The sequence below is a fragment of the Aethina tumida genome, chromosome 5 (assembly GCF_024364675.1).
Source record: "Aethina tumida isolate Nest 87 chromosome 5, icAetTumi1.1, whole genome shotgun sequence".
In the NCBI taxonomy this organism is placed as follows: Eukaryota; Metazoa; Arthropoda; class Insecta; order Coleoptera; family Nitidulidae; genus Aethina; species Aethina tumida.
Window position 1 is genome coordinate 24,708,845 of NC_065439.1, and position 13,587 is coordinate 24,722,431.

General features: G+C 32.8%; 4 protein-coding genes and 1 long non-coding RNA gene across 7 annotated transcripts in view; 3 read left to right on the forward strand and 2 right to left on the reverse strand.

Annotated features, from left to right (window-relative positions):
- Nucleotides 1–8: 8 nt before the first annotated feature.
- Nucleotides 9–1,526, reverse strand: LOC109605803 (COP9 signalosome complex subunit 5). 2 transcript variants are annotated; one of them, XM_049968283.1, is made up of 4 exons: nucleotides 1,341–1,526; nucleotides 1,089–1,301; nucleotides 339–1,036; nucleotides 9–279 (listed from the first exon to the last, which is right to left on the reverse strand). In XM_049968283.1, exons 2-4 carry the CDS (start codon nucleotides 1,244–1,246, stop codon nucleotides 98–100), a joined length of 1,038 nt encoding a protein of 345 aa, XP_049824240.1. In that variant the 5' UTR covers nucleotides 1,247–1,301; nucleotides 1,341–1,526; the 3' UTR covers nucleotides 9–97. The 2 variants fall into 2 exon arrangements, with proteins under 2 accessions (XP_049824240.1, XP_019877954.1); XM_020022395.2 differs by having other exon boundaries at nucleotides 1,089–1,291; nucleotides 1,341–1,525.
- A 235-nt stretch (nucleotides 1,527–1,761) lies between these two features.
- LOC109605804 (protein CNPPD1) lies at nucleotides 1,762–3,582 on the reverse strand. Its single transcript, XM_020022396.2, has 5 exons — nucleotides 3,395–3,582; nucleotides 3,234–3,330; nucleotides 2,944–3,149; nucleotides 2,762–2,890; nucleotides 1,762–2,705 (listed from the first exon to the last, which is right to left on the reverse strand). Exons 1-5 carry the CDS (start codon nucleotides 3,434–3,436, stop codon nucleotides 1,950–1,952), a joined length of 1,230 nt encoding a protein of 409 aa, XP_019877955.1. The 5' UTR covers nucleotides 3,437–3,582; the 3' UTR covers nucleotides 1,762–1,949.
- A 537-nt stretch (nucleotides 3,583–4,119) lies between these two features.
- LOC109605802 (A-kinase anchor protein 10, mitochondrial) lies at nucleotides 4,120–6,547 on the forward strand. Its single transcript, XM_020022394.2, has 3 exons — nucleotides 4,120–4,285; nucleotides 4,370–4,519; nucleotides 4,577–6,547. Exons 1-3 carry the CDS (start codon nucleotides 4,261–4,263, stop codon nucleotides 6,037–6,039), a joined length of 1,638 nt encoding a protein of 545 aa, XP_019877953.1. The 5' UTR covers nucleotides 4,120–4,260; the 3' UTR covers nucleotides 6,040–6,547.
- Nucleotides 6,548–6,653: 106 nt separating this feature from the next.
- Nucleotides 6,654–13,587, forward strand: part of LOC109605805 (FAD synthase) — a 199,285-nt gene continuing 192,351 nt past the window's right edge. Inside the window, exons 1-6 of one of the 2 annotated variants that reach the window (XM_049968286.1) lie at nucleotides 6,654–6,821; nucleotides 6,877–6,971; nucleotides 7,020–7,143; nucleotides 7,196–7,308; nucleotides 7,358–7,635; nucleotides 7,695–7,803. In XM_049968286.1, coding sequence (XP_049824243.1) covers nucleotides 6,728–6,821; nucleotides 6,877–6,971; nucleotides 7,020–7,143; nucleotides 7,196–7,308; nucleotides 7,358–7,635; nucleotides 7,695–7,803 — 813 coding nt within the window. In that variant the 5' untranslated portion in view covers nucleotides 6,654–6,727. Of the gene's footprint in view, nucleotides 6,822–6,876; nucleotides 6,972–7,019; nucleotides 7,144–7,195; nucleotides 7,309–7,357; nucleotides 7,636–7,694; nucleotides 7,827–13,587 lie in introns of those variants that run through there. The other variant, XM_020022397.2, reaches the window with a different exon arrangement.
- LOC126265762 (uncharacterized) overlaps nucleotides 8,600–13,587 on the forward strand; it is a 153,263-nt gene continuing 148,275 nt past the window's right edge. The window contains exon 1 of the long non-coding RNA XR_007548237.1: nucleotides 8,600–8,748. This is a non-coding gene — a long non-coding RNA (uncharacterized LOC126265762). The remainder of the gene's footprint in view (nucleotides 8,749–13,587) is intronic.

Here is a 13,587-nt window from a genome sequence, read left to right on the forward strand (position 1 = left end):
CTAAATCATTCATAAAAATGTTTTTATTAAAGATTTTCAATAATTAATCAATCAGTGAGAAGAAATTTTTAAATACAAATAAAACTAAATACATGATTTAACTAGTTATATTATTGTTTGGCTTGCAGCTGTTAAATAATCTGTCCTTGATCATTTGTGCCATTAAACCATGAATTATTTCTATGGTTGTTTTACAACTGTCCTTTGTCGCTTTCAACAATTTATCCTCTGTTCTTTTTTCATGGGGATCGGTACCTCCAACAATAAAACCGCCACGACCTACAAAATGCCAAAATTAAGTTAGAAATGATCTTTACCACATATAAAAATATTCCCACCGATCGCTGCTTCTGATTGCTCCAATTTTTCTGATAGATCAAATATCTGTCCAGTCGTGTAATCTGCGTTGGTTAATAAACTGGAAGAACTGAGAGTATTAACCCAATACTTGTTCCACAATGAATCCAAAAGTCTCCTGTCCAATGAAGATTTGAAATATGACACCTCCAGGGAGTAATATTGCTTGCAATGCACTCCAAAATCTTCTATTTTATTTAAAGGAATTGTTTGGTATTCAGATGGTTCTTCATTAGCAGGCTTGTAGCCCTTAGGAAAGGTCCTGAATGCTCCCAGGCACACTTTTCCAGCAGATATTGTACGTACTGGATCAATCACAATAGCAACAAAAGGTTCTTGGAAGTTTTGGTTAAGCATTTGAGTGCTGACATCTATTCCAGACAACCAACATCCATAACCAGGATGACTGTGGTACCAGCCAATGGCATTTTCTTGTCGACCAACCAATTTCGCTGCTTCTATGTAGGAACTCATATACTCATAGGCTTGAGCTTGTGCATTTACCCTAGTTTCAGTTCCTTCTACCGGCAAGGCAAACGAATCCATGACGATCATCGTGTTGCCGTCAACCTTTCCAAGAATCAAACCCATAACTTCTAATGTACCTCCAGATCTTGCATGCATTACCATTTTGAGTAAGGCCAGTGCAGAGATCTTTATGTCCTTAAAGAAGTAGGGGCTGAAAAATGTCTGTGAATTTTTTAAGCACTGCCAATTATTTATGTACTTACTCCTTATCCCATGGTTTGGCAGCGAGAATGTCTTGCTGTTGTTGTTTGTCATATCGGTAAATTTCGTCCACTGAACTCACTATTTCTACATTGTTTGAGAGCTCCCAAGTTTTTTGAGCGACCGCTTTTGGGTTAGACGGGGCACCGGCTTTAGACATTGTGATGAAAACCTTTTAGTCAATTCGTATAATAAACAATCAGGCCTGAAACGCACTTTGTTTAAGGTTATGAATTATTACATGTATTTATTACCTTTTATTTATATTGGACGTATGAGCCTTAATGAAAATAAGGACAGAGCCAAAATCGTAACTACCATAGAAATTATTGTATTGAAAATCGGGAAAACAACTGTCAAAGGTGCTCTGTGTCAAACTATTTAAGCGGTGTTGCCAATGTGTGATATTTTTACAATGTAAAGCAATATTTGTCTCGTTATTAGTTCGAAAGTAAAATGAAAGCTACTATTATTAAAAATATTGAATAATTACTGATAAATACTTCACAAATTATACGTTCTATTAATAAAACACTTTAAACGCAGTAATTGTTTCTAGTGTAATTAATTTTTAGAGAAATTTTGTAGAATTTTTAAATAAATAAATTTAATTGACGTATTCTTCTTATTTCCCTTACCAACTAAATAAAATTCTAATTTAGTAAAAAAGCAAAATTCAATAACCAATAGTTTATTATAAAATATTTAATCCAAAAGAGTACATGATAATTTTGATCACACTTCAAGTATTACTCATTTATTAAAACAAATCAATCAAGAAATTAATAAAGTATACATCAATAAGGTCAGATAAACCACAAAATCAAGCATATATTTATAAAAAATATACAATATTTATGGACTTAGGATTTGACTGTGTAAACCAAACTGGGAAGGATCCTGTTATAAAAGAGACCGTATTTTATTGTGTCAGTCCATTCTTCATGCCAAGAGTTTTCAATCTGATCTTGTATTCTGGTTTTGGTGGCCTTAATCAAACGATCCTCAATTTTAAATTGCTTCATCTTAAGCGGATAATTTTCTTGAAATGAAGGAAAATATCTGAGCGGTAATTCAAATTGTTCAATGTAATCGGATGTGCTGACGAGCCAGTTCATAGCCGGTACGCTCCACCAATCCCAAGACACAGTCTGGGAGTTATTGTCATCTGAAGCCTTAATCGAATTGTCACATGATATTGTTGCCAGTAGAAGTCCCGTCTTGAAAACATCGACGGCATCCAAACTCTTATGCTTACATACTTCAGTCTCATCAGTTTCATTGTAAGAATACTCATAAACGTGGTCATTCATAGTCTTGTCATTCAAAGCATGGGTTTCCTGGTATGTTCTGGAGTACAAAGCTGTTCCCGGTACTTGACTACTCAAAAACACTGATCCTGCCAGTGACAAAATTCCAACAGTGTACGTAGCGGCTAGAATTACGGACAAGGCGATGACGCATTGTATGAAGTTATACAATTCGAACGCATCCAGAAGCAATTCAAGTTCAGTGTATGTGAAAAAACCCCTTGACTTTCCTTGTTTATCAGCTAAAGTAGTTTCTATTTCGTTCAGTTTCTTCCAAAATTTCAGTTCCCCCACATAGATATTCCAGTCCTAAGAAAATGATGATTTTTATGGTGATTTAAAGGTGTGAAAGTAAGGATACTTACGATTGCTTTTAAGAATTCTCTTTCCATGGCTATTAGTTCCTTAACAGTGACTCCACCAGAAGCAGCCCATTCGTCAATATAAACTTCATCAGATTCGCCGTCATCAAACAAAAATTTACTTGATACCATCTGAAAATGTACTTAATTAATATACACATATACCATATGATATTTTCACTTACAAGAGAGACCAAAAACAGCTCAGAGGGTGCTGTTCGTTCCAAATAATCTGGGTTACATTTCTTCAAACGCTCCAAATAGAGCATAGCAAGTACCAGGGAACATGGTGACACACATGCATTCCTCGAAATTTTCGCCGCATCGTAGCAGTGCAGTCTTCGGATCGATTTGCCCCTTTGTGCCTCAGAAAACAGCTCAGCTGCCAATTCTGCAACAAGCATCAACGTAAGCAACGAAACCAGATGGTTATTTACGTATTTGTTGTAAGACACTCAGATGATGTGTGACCCACCTGTTACTGGCAAACTGAGGGAATCGTTTTTTGGCAATTTTCCATAATACAGCGTTTTGGTGATGCGCGACAGATATTTTTGGTGATCGCCCACGGTCTGTAACATAACAGAACGGTTTAAAAACGGCCGTTCGCCGCAAAATTTAGGCCACAAAACTAACCTTATAACCTCTGTCGGTTGATCTGTTCGATATTTTCGACATAGCGTCGCTTTGTTTCGTTCCCCGTTTCCGACGACGCACTTTTGCACTTCTTTAAGCAACACGATGCAACGAAGTTTAATTCATGAGGTCACTATTAATCACGATAAATTTTTTGTCGTACACATACAAGGTGAAATGTTTTCGTAATGCAATTCGACGTCTCACTCTGTTGCGCATCAGTTGATATGTTCCTCCTCTTTTTACTAACACCGTTTCTTTCTTGCCGATTTAGTGTCTTTGTTTTTGTACAAAGATAAAACGGGCTAATTATAATAATACAGTGCAAATAGAAGAAGTATTTGGATTAGTTCATTTTTGGGGTCCTCGAGAATAGAGGCAAAGTTGAAAATAAAATTATTTTTAGATTATTTTCACGTGGGCAAATGTGGATAAATTTAAGGATAATAATTCTTAAATCTTTATATAACTTAAAAAAAAATATTACAAACTTAATACTTGTTAGTACAAATACATCGAATAATTAAATTATATTTTCTCTAAAAAATGTGCGAATAAATAAAAAAAATATTTGTGTGTATAGGAATAAGAATAATAACTGTACGGAAAACCAACTTATTTTAAGTCTGGTTGATTAATCTAAAGAAAAATAGAAAACAATATTTTTATTATTTTTACTTGAATTTTTTCCCACTGTGCGCCACTACGACGTTGTCGAGATTCATTCCAGTGACGTTAAACTGTCAAAACATGATAATTTCGCTAAGAATGTTTATCTGCACAATTAACCGTAGGAGTATCTAAATTTACTGATTTAATGCCAAGAAACTGTTTTGGAGAGATCCAAACTTATACTAACATGAACAATGATAAGCTTTTGGAAGAAGTCAGGTAATTGTTTATATTTCAGTTCATCCGTACCGAAATTAGGTTAATGCATTGTTATGATTTGTGTTTACTACGTGTGATTTTTAGTTTCAACGCAAAATCGTACAAACACAAGTCCGAGCATAATTGCCAACACACATAGCACTGCAATAGCTTCGGTCCCCATAACTTCTGACCCCCACTTGGACACCAAGGGCCCTTTGGCAAACTATGACGATGAAGGCCTCTTTGACATTGGTATGTTGTTTATAATAATTCAATTTATTTTAATTTAACTTATAAAATGGTTTTCAGATGAATTTGAGCTCAAAAAGGAGAAAACTCATCTTTCAAAAACCCTTCAAGACATATTAGCAGACAAAGGTGCTTTGACCTATTTTATTCAGTACTTGGAGTCTAGGAATGCATCTGCCTACATCATGTGCTACTTGGATATAGAATCATTTAAGCTTGACCTGACCAGTTCAGAAAATAAGTCTCATGTAAATTTCTCCCCAGTGCCACACACTAAGGTAGATCATGATAGTCTTTCAGTGAGCACAGATTGTGACTCTTTTACAGCAGATTCAAACAGTTTATTTGATTATTCTACTGCAACGATATCTGAAAGAACTGGTCATGATATATTATGTGATAATAGTGATAATAGTGTTAAGTTAAAAAGTCAGGAAGACAGCAGTCAACAAAGTGTGGAAAATGCACTTGTAATTTTTAAGAAGTACATAGCTCAGGAGGCCACATGCAATATAAAGTGTAATGAGGAAATAAGAAAGGAAGTGATGGAAAATATTTGCAGCACTGAAAAAGTGTTATCTGAGGAATGTTTCAAAAGTGTTCAACAATTTGTGTATAATGTTATGGAGTCTGAATATTTTGGTGCATTTCTTGGGACAGATTACTATTGTAAACATCAAATCGATGTTTTAACCAGTGGGAATGTTGTATTAGATGACATTTTGTACAATGAAACAGCCTTGTTTTATTTCATGGAGTTTTTAGAACAAGAAAATCATAGGAGCCTTCTTGAGTTTTGGATTGCTGCAACAAATTTCCAGCAACAACTTCATGATCAGAAGGAATTCTTTGATCCAATTGAAGCACAAAATGATGCTGTGGTTTTATATGACAAATATTTTTCCTTGCAAGCACATTGTCCTTTAGGGTTTTCTGATAAAGTCAGATTTGCTGTTGAACAAAACATTTGTGGTGAAAATGGTTTGATTTTGGATTGTTTTCATTTGCCACTGAAAATTATTGAGAAGGTGCTAGATGAAAATTATTTAAAACCATTTTTAGCCTCACAACTGTTTTATAAATACTTATCAGAATTAATAAACACTGTACAATCAACTGGTTATGCTACTTGCATGGATTCTAGATATTCGCCTTCAGATTGTAGCAGTGAAAAAAGTTTTAGCACCAACACCTTTTTAGCTTTAGAACTTCAGCCAAATTGTGTGAAGAAAAAGGATAAATGTACAGACATGAGCATAGACACAAGAGAACTGTATGATCCAGATGCACTTTGGAAAAGGAAGAAGATGCACAGATTATCACTAGGTCATGTGAATCATTTGGGGAAGTATGAAACTGAATTTGAACCTGAACCAGATAGGGGAGAGTTTAAAATAAAGAATGTAATGAAAAAATTTGTGAGTTTGGAGGAGGAGAACAAAAAGAAAGAGGAAATGGCTTGGCAAGTTGCTGAGATGATCATTAAAGATATTACAAATGTTACTTTAAATGATAAAATGTAAGACGAATGTGTTGTTAAAGCAGAAATGGATGAAGTGCCCATTTGGAATATGGATTGTCAATATTCATTCTCAATTTTTTAGTATTGTCCGTTTCTTGGGTGGGTACTTTGTCTGGTGTCTAGTGAAAATGATTTATTCTATGTATATGTAAATTTTGAAAAGAGGTAAATATTACCAGTACAAATAGAAAAATTATTTTTATAATTGTTATTTCCAATATGTTTAAAGATTTTATTGTAAAATATCAGATATTTTTATTAAAACAGTTAAAATGTGGCCACTTATTTTCAGTATTAGTTGCCTACTACTTATACCATAATAATTGTTATATGTAACTAAATGATCTGTAGTTCTCAATAGTTTTTTTGATGTAACCTAGTCATAAATTATGATATTTATCTTTTTATATTCAACAAAATGTTACAGAATTATTTAAAAATGACCTTACCTGTATATTAGATACGTGAATTGTATATTTGTGGATTAAATAAACTAAATTTTGTAAATATCCTTAGTTTTATTATAAAACCTTTTTCTTATTTTTAAAAAACAAAATCTTGCTCTATATGTTAAATGCGCTGTTGCCAAAGTTCCACTTTAGCAATGAGATTTTTAAATGACATGTTATGACAGTCCGTTCTAGAGGTCAAAATTTACAATGATAATTTCAGCAATAACGTAAAATAATATGTCTAGACTTTTTGCCCACCTATTTCGGAAACCCGCACTACAAAAATGGATGCACACAGTGGAAAAGAAAAAGAAAACAACGGGTATCATAGGTTAGAAATTCGAATATGTTATGGTTAATTGTGCAAATGTGACACTATTAATCAGTTATAGGTGATGAAATTCTTAAAGGCGAAGTTATAGACACGAACTCCCATTTTTTGGCAAAGGGATTACATAAACTGGGGCTGAACCTCAACAAGGTTGAAACCGAATAACTGTTTCAGTTTTTATTGTAATTAACTGTACAGATTTCAGTTATAGGTGATAATGTAGAGGATGTGTGTAAAGAAGTAAAAAAATTCTCAGAGCATTATGACTATGTCATAACTTCTGGTGGTATAGGTTGTACACATGATGACATAACATTTGAAGGTTTATGGTTTATTAAAATGTGCATACACATTTTTAAACTTATCATTTGTAGCTGTGGGTAAGGCATTTGATAGCCCCCTGGTTGTGCATCCAGAATTACAACAGATATGTAGCAAATTTTTCAACACCACAGATCCTAAACACCCTGGAATGAAACTGGCTAAAGTTTGAAATCACTCATTTTTATTAATTAAAGCTTACATACTTTTTATAGGTGCCAAGTGACGCAAAATTGAACTATAGTCAAAGCGAAATGAAAGTCAAATATCCTATAATATCTGTCCACAATGTTTATATTTTCCCAGGCATACCACAGTTTCTTGAGCATGCATTCACTGCAGCTGGGGATCAGCTTTTCAAAAGTGATAATAAATTTTATACTATGTATGTATTTTGCAATACAACAGAAGATAAACTAACTCAAGCTTTAAATTCTGTGGTTAAAATGTATCCAAAGGTTCAATTTGGGTCATATCCATCTATAAATAATAGGTAAAATTATTATTGTTAGTGGGATTTATTTTATTTTTATTAAATGTTTGACATTGTAGCATTTACAAAGTTAAGATCACAGTGGAATCTAATCAGGCAAATTTGACGAAGGAAGCCCACGACAAACTAATTTTGGCAATACCTCAAAATTTTATTGTAAAGAAACTTGTTTAAATAAATTTTAATTTCTGGCTCTTCTTTTCAAATTTTTAAACACTGAAAATCAAAATATATTACTTCTATTTAAATTTTTAAGGAATATGAAAAGCTGAAAATATTGAGAAAGAGGGGAACCCCCTAGAACGCTCCTCTATCATTAACAAAAAAGTTTATTACATACAATTGTATGTATGTATTTTAGTACAAAGCATATCAAATTTAAACACTATCCGGGCAAAGATTACTGAAACATGAGAGAAAAAGAAAAATATTTGAAATTTAAATTTGACGGGCTGTATTTTCTTCAGAAGAACTTAGAAAAAAATAATGAAATTTTCTTCATTAATGAAGTATTCTAGCCACTTCCAAATATTGACTATCTATCTTAAAAACATTTTTCATTTTTTTCTTTGCGGCTACACATTTCTCATATAGACAACCAGCCCGCTTTCCGATGTTTTGAAACTATTCAGCGCCATCTACAGAAGTGACATATAATTAAAACTTTACAGAACACTGCAATCTTAACCTGTGACACAGAACAGGAAACAAAACTTGCGTAAAAACATATAAAACAAAAAACAAATAAATATCTAACATTTGCTATATGCAATTTTGTAATTGAATACAATAAAAATAAAAATATAAAGGTTAAATTTATTTTATTTCATAATTAAAATTTAATTTGATTGAATAGTAGGTTATGTGTATCAGGGAGGTCGCTACTCACACCGTTATTATAATATTTAAAACATAACCTCAATATTTTCGTATAAATATATTTTTATTAATAAATATTATTTGTCTTAATTAAAAGGCGAAAGTAATCGAAATATATTGATATTTTAAAGTCGCGTACGCGTCTTATATAATCATCTAAGTTTTTCGCGTTATAGATTATAATTTCTTTTGTCGGTCTTATAAGAACATCTCAAAATATTGAAACATTTGTTGGTAAGTACACAACAAAAATATTTTGGGGAACTACTTTAATCGTAATATACACTCTAAAACAATAGGAAATTTCATAATAATGAAATTGGACACGTTAATTTGCTCAAATAATTTAGATTGTTGTGAGTGTATGTTGCTTGGCAAATTAATAATTAACACCCTATTAGAAATATTAAATAATAAAGCAATAATGTTTTATAAACTACAAATTTGGAAGTTGTAATTAAAGCTGTTAAAAAGTGTTATTTAATATCATTTATTCCATATCTTATTTATATTAATTTAATTATATAAATTTTCAACAGTTCAGTTTTTTTTTAACACCCGCAACAACAACAACACATCAGATAGCAGAAATAAACACGCTTGAATAAATAAATAAGCAGCATTTTAATATAATTCAAAACCCCTTTCAAATTCTGTTATATCCTTTATGCAATAGCTATAGTTATCTGTGACAACAAATTCACGTAGTGGAAATGGCTATTGATTAGTACAGATGTACTGTGCTTCCTATTCAATTCAACTTTGTGTGGGACGTTTGTTCTATACAACATTAATTATTAGCATTAATTATATCTAGTTGTAACAGCATTGAATTTCCATGGTTGTAAATACTATTAAATATTATTTTTGTTGTTTACGAGTTGTATGACTAACTCATTGCAACGTCGCTTTCGATTCGTTTCTGCGAAAAGTGTGACGAAACTGACCCGTAAAATAAAACAATAATCCTGGAAGTACGGCAATAATATATTATATTAGGCAATAAGAAAGATCTATATTTCGTAGATTATCCAGTAAATAATGTAGAACGAGTATCCCGGAGGTCGACGTTTCATTTATTCGGAAATGCCTTCATTTTTCCAGAAGTGGACCTAAGAGAGTTACGCGATACAGATTAAAAGGGATTGGATACTCCGGCTTTGATATTCCGAAATGGGGTTTTATCTTGTTTTATTTTTTATATCTCGTCCTCTCCGGTTCCCCGTTTTACCTCGTGCCACCCACAAAAGGTCCCCGTTTATTTTATTGCATCAGTAAGATCAAAGGATATTAACGACTAAATACTGTTACGTTCGAGATGAATTATAAGGGACGGACGATTGCCTTTTTTCCTTTCGAATTACACTGATTGTGAGCGGTAAATATCGATTTTATGACGGAGTTTTTTTTTGTAAAATGTCTCGGCGAAAGACGGTACATAATTTATATGTTTTATTGAGTGGACAATGATTGGATTAGGTCTAAGAATTATATCGCATAATGGGGCATAGTTAAGACCAGGCGAACGAGTATTTGCACATGTAGCCTCTTAATTGATACCCAGTTTGCTCATGGACAGCTAAACCCTGATTAATTAGATCAAAGGATTTACTCTACTGTTCTAAACACATCCATTTACGTAAGTCAACACGCACCTCTATCGATTTCAGTAGGAAATCCGCAAACTACAAATTAAAACTTCCACTGCAATGATATATTCATTATAAAGAAGATTAATTGGAATACACTATGGCCAAAAATATATTTTTGGTAAAATGTCTGGTCAAAATAATAAGTACATTTATTGATAATTCAAATGTAAAGAAAACAAATCGTCAATTGAAATTAAGGCCAACTTGGAGGAAATGAGACTTAATGAAATTAGTTCAAGGACTGTGAGAAGATTAGTGTATGAAGGTTTGTTTGACTCCAGATGTGTAAAAAATACGGTTTCTATCAATAATGTGAAGGCCTGATTCGATTTGCACAGGATCACGTTCAATGGACCACAGAACTGTGGGAAGGGGTAGTTTTTAGTAATGACTCCCAATTTAATTTATATAAATGACGGTCCTGCTTATGTTAGACGTCCTAGAGGGACAAGACTGCACAAAAAGTTTGTTATGTTATGTGAAATAAGGTGGTGGTCCACCTAGTTTAATAGTTTAAATTAAATAAAATATTTATGGTTATATTTAACAATTTTAGAAGTTACGATAAAAATGACCCATTTGTATATGTAATTTTATTTCTGATAATCCTTCAGGTTATCTGTTGTTATATCTTAATGTGAATTTCTAGACGATTCCTTTCAAATACACTGATAAAATTTCAATATTAGTAAGTTGAAACGGACGACCATAAAATATAACAATAAACCGAAAATAAATAGTATCGAAAAAGGAGACGAAAGGCGCGAATTCGTTTGAACAGACCGAATTTTTGGCATGTCGATTTTCGGTTTTTACGACCCGGAGCGAAATAAACTTATAGAATGTTGACGAATTTTAGTCCGGGAATGGAACGGTATCATAACGCGATGATACGATAGTGGGATTTTATTCGGCTCAATTTGGGGCAAAAATGTAAATAAAATTTAGTTTATATCTCCAAAAATTCCATCCAAGATTGAAATGGAAATTTAAATACTTACATTATGGACCGTCAAAGACTGGTTTTATACTCTTATTGATTTCAATTTTTTGACACAAATTCTTAACTGTAAGAATTAAATCAAAACTTTGTATTACAAAATGTATAATGTAGTTTTAAATTGGTGGAGTAGACACCTCTAATAATAAAAAAAATTTAAAGTTGGCAGTTATAGAGACTTCCGATAGAAGTGAAAACTTAGAACTTTTAGAATTAAAATTTGAAATTTCATAATGTTTGAATTAAATTTATCAACATCAATCTGGTTTTCTCATCTATTGACATTCCGAGCAACAATTTTATTCACGTTTATATATTTTTTTATTATTTAAATATATTACGGACTGTATAAGATTATGTCAAAATATAAATACAATTCAACTGAAATAACAATTAATATACAATCATATTATTTATGAATAGTATTTGTATTTAGTTAAATTTCAATGTACTTGATTTTAACATTATTTTAATTGTTTGCATCATTGTCATTATTAATTTCCACAATACTTAGACTTTTTGTACTTTCAATTATTTCATTTTGTTCTAAAAAAGATACAATAGGCTTATGGCAATTAAAGCAAGAAATGAAAATGTTTGATTCAAATTTATCTAAGTATCGCGTAAAAGCGGCATCGATTGTTGTTTTATGAGTTTTCGATCATTGGACATATTTAAATAAATTTCTTACTAAATCCATTCGATTTCACTTATAAGATATACACAGCACTGTACATCAACTGTATAGCTACAGATATACTGGTATAAGCATGTCGGTGACACGAAGGCACGACATTTCACCCATTCAAAAAGTGTCTAAGGCGCACAGCACACTGCGCATGTGCCAGTCATGAGCATGTCAATGACGCGAACGCATAATATTTCCCTACAAAAAAGTGCCCTACGCGGCTAAAGAAGTTTTTACTTCTAAAAATACATTAAATCTATTATAATTTGTTAGGAAAGGCTAATTTTCAGTCTACACACTTTTGTTGACGGTATAAAAAACAAGTATGTTTTACTTTTGCTTAATAAACATCCCTCCTTCGATTGTAATTGGACCATACCATATATTAGATCCGTTACTTTTCGACGAAATTGAAAGAGAATTGGGCGCTGATTTTTTCCTTGAAAGTACATCAGAAATAAAGATGATCCTGAAAATTTCGAATATTTATATATAGAGATTCCTTTCAGACGGCATTCTCCTCTATGAACTCTCCACTTAGATATTAGAGTCAAACTCATTTCCGGCTTAGCTGGAGGCCTTTAACGAAACCACTGCATTAGTAAAATTTTACCTGATTTCAAAATGCTTCCAAATGTACAGCTGTAACTCACACTCTAGTTCCGGGATTTTATATTAAGGTCTAGTTTTTGGGTACCTCTTGAAATGCCGGCAGACACATAGTTTGTTCGACTAGTATCCAATTTTTTTTGTCTGAATTTACTAACAAAAGGACGAGCATGTCGGTGACGCGACCTCATAAGATATTCCCCTCCCCAAAATTGCCCAACGTGGCAATTGGAAGTTTTCACATCAAAAATATAAACAATTAAACAAATAAATAAAGTTTCTCCAGATAATAATACTTAAACTTGATAAGTATTATTCCTAAAATACATATCTACAATGATTAAATAATTATAATAAGCAACTGTCGTGTCCTCTAAGCACATACTTCAGAAACACCTTGTACACAAGGAAAATATTTAATTCCACTACAGTTATTTTAAAATTTCACAACGGAAAAAATTAAATAGGAAAGTCCTCTGCGAGTAATATGGGTTTATGGCTTCCATCTGTGAGATTACTTTAGACGTTTTTAAAGAAAACTGGACGCGAAGAGACGAACAGAGACAGACGCCGAGTGAACAAGTTCAATGTTGAGAGGCAAAATAAAAAATAATAAAAACACTTCTTTCACATACTGTTTTTCGAGCTTAAAAGCAGTTGTTATCAAACATATTCAGATATTGTAGTGGGAGTTTTCTCGCATCCTTTCCGAATTATTATATTTTTATTTTCAGTTCCGCAGCCCACCACCACCCACCACCTTTGTTTCAAACCCTTTTAATAAAATTGTTCCGGTTCCATCGTTAATTAGCTCAACAGTTTCCCCCTTGGATGCATTTACTCACAACAACTGACTCACACTTCTCTTCTTCAACGATAAACCACCGTTGTTTCGGGACGCAGATTGATACGGATCCGTCGATTTGTATGTGAACAAACCGAAAACAGCCGGACCCAGATTCTGCGGCCGGAACCGGGCCGTAATTCAACCCCTTTCGCAGCCGTCAAACCTACTTCACTTGTCGCGGTTTCCGTGAGAAAGGAGGATCCGCACGCACTTCGCCATCCGCCTTAATTCGATTATTATAACAGTAACGACTGATGGCTTCGTCTACATCGATTTG

Excerpts from the sequence above, each read along its gene's own strand:
- LOC109605804 (XM_020022396.2), bottom strand. The coding sequence starts at position 3,436 with ATGTCGAAAATATCGAACAGATCAACCGACAGAGGTTATAAG. Across the intron at positions 3,331-3,394 it reads CAACCGACAGAGGTTATAAG|ACCGTGGGCGATCACCAAAA; the intron begins GTTAGTTTTGTG and ends GTTATGTTACAG. Across the intron at positions 2,891-2,943 it reads AGCTGTTTTTGGTCTCTCTT|ATGGTATCAAGTAAATTTTT; the intron begins GTAAGTGAAAAT and ends GTACATTTTCAG.
- LOC109605803 (XM_049968283.1), bottom strand. The coding sequence starts at position 1,246 with ATGTCTAAAGCCGGTGCCCCGTCTAACCCAAAAGCGGTCGCTCAAAAA. Across the intron at positions 1,037-1,088 it reads GCCAAACCATGGGATAAGGA|CCCCTACTTCTTTAAGGACA; the intron begins GTAAGTACATAA and ends GACATTTTTCAG. Across the intron at positions 280-338 it reads GCAATCAGAAGCAGCGATCG|GTCGTGGCGGTTTTATTGTT; the intron begins GTGGGAATATTT and ends GGCATTTTGTAG.
- LOC109605802 (XM_020022394.2), top strand. The coding sequence starts at position 4,261 with ATGATAAGCTTTTGGAAGAAGTCAG. Across the intron at positions 4,286-4,369 it reads AAGCTTTTGGAAGAAGTCAG|TTTCAACGCAAAATCGTACA; the intron begins GTAATTGTTTAT and ends TGTGATTTTTAG. Across the intron at positions 4,520-4,576 it reads TGAAGGCCTCTTTGACATTG|ATGAATTTGAGCTCAAAAAG; the intron begins GTATGTTGTTTA and ends AATGGTTTTCAG.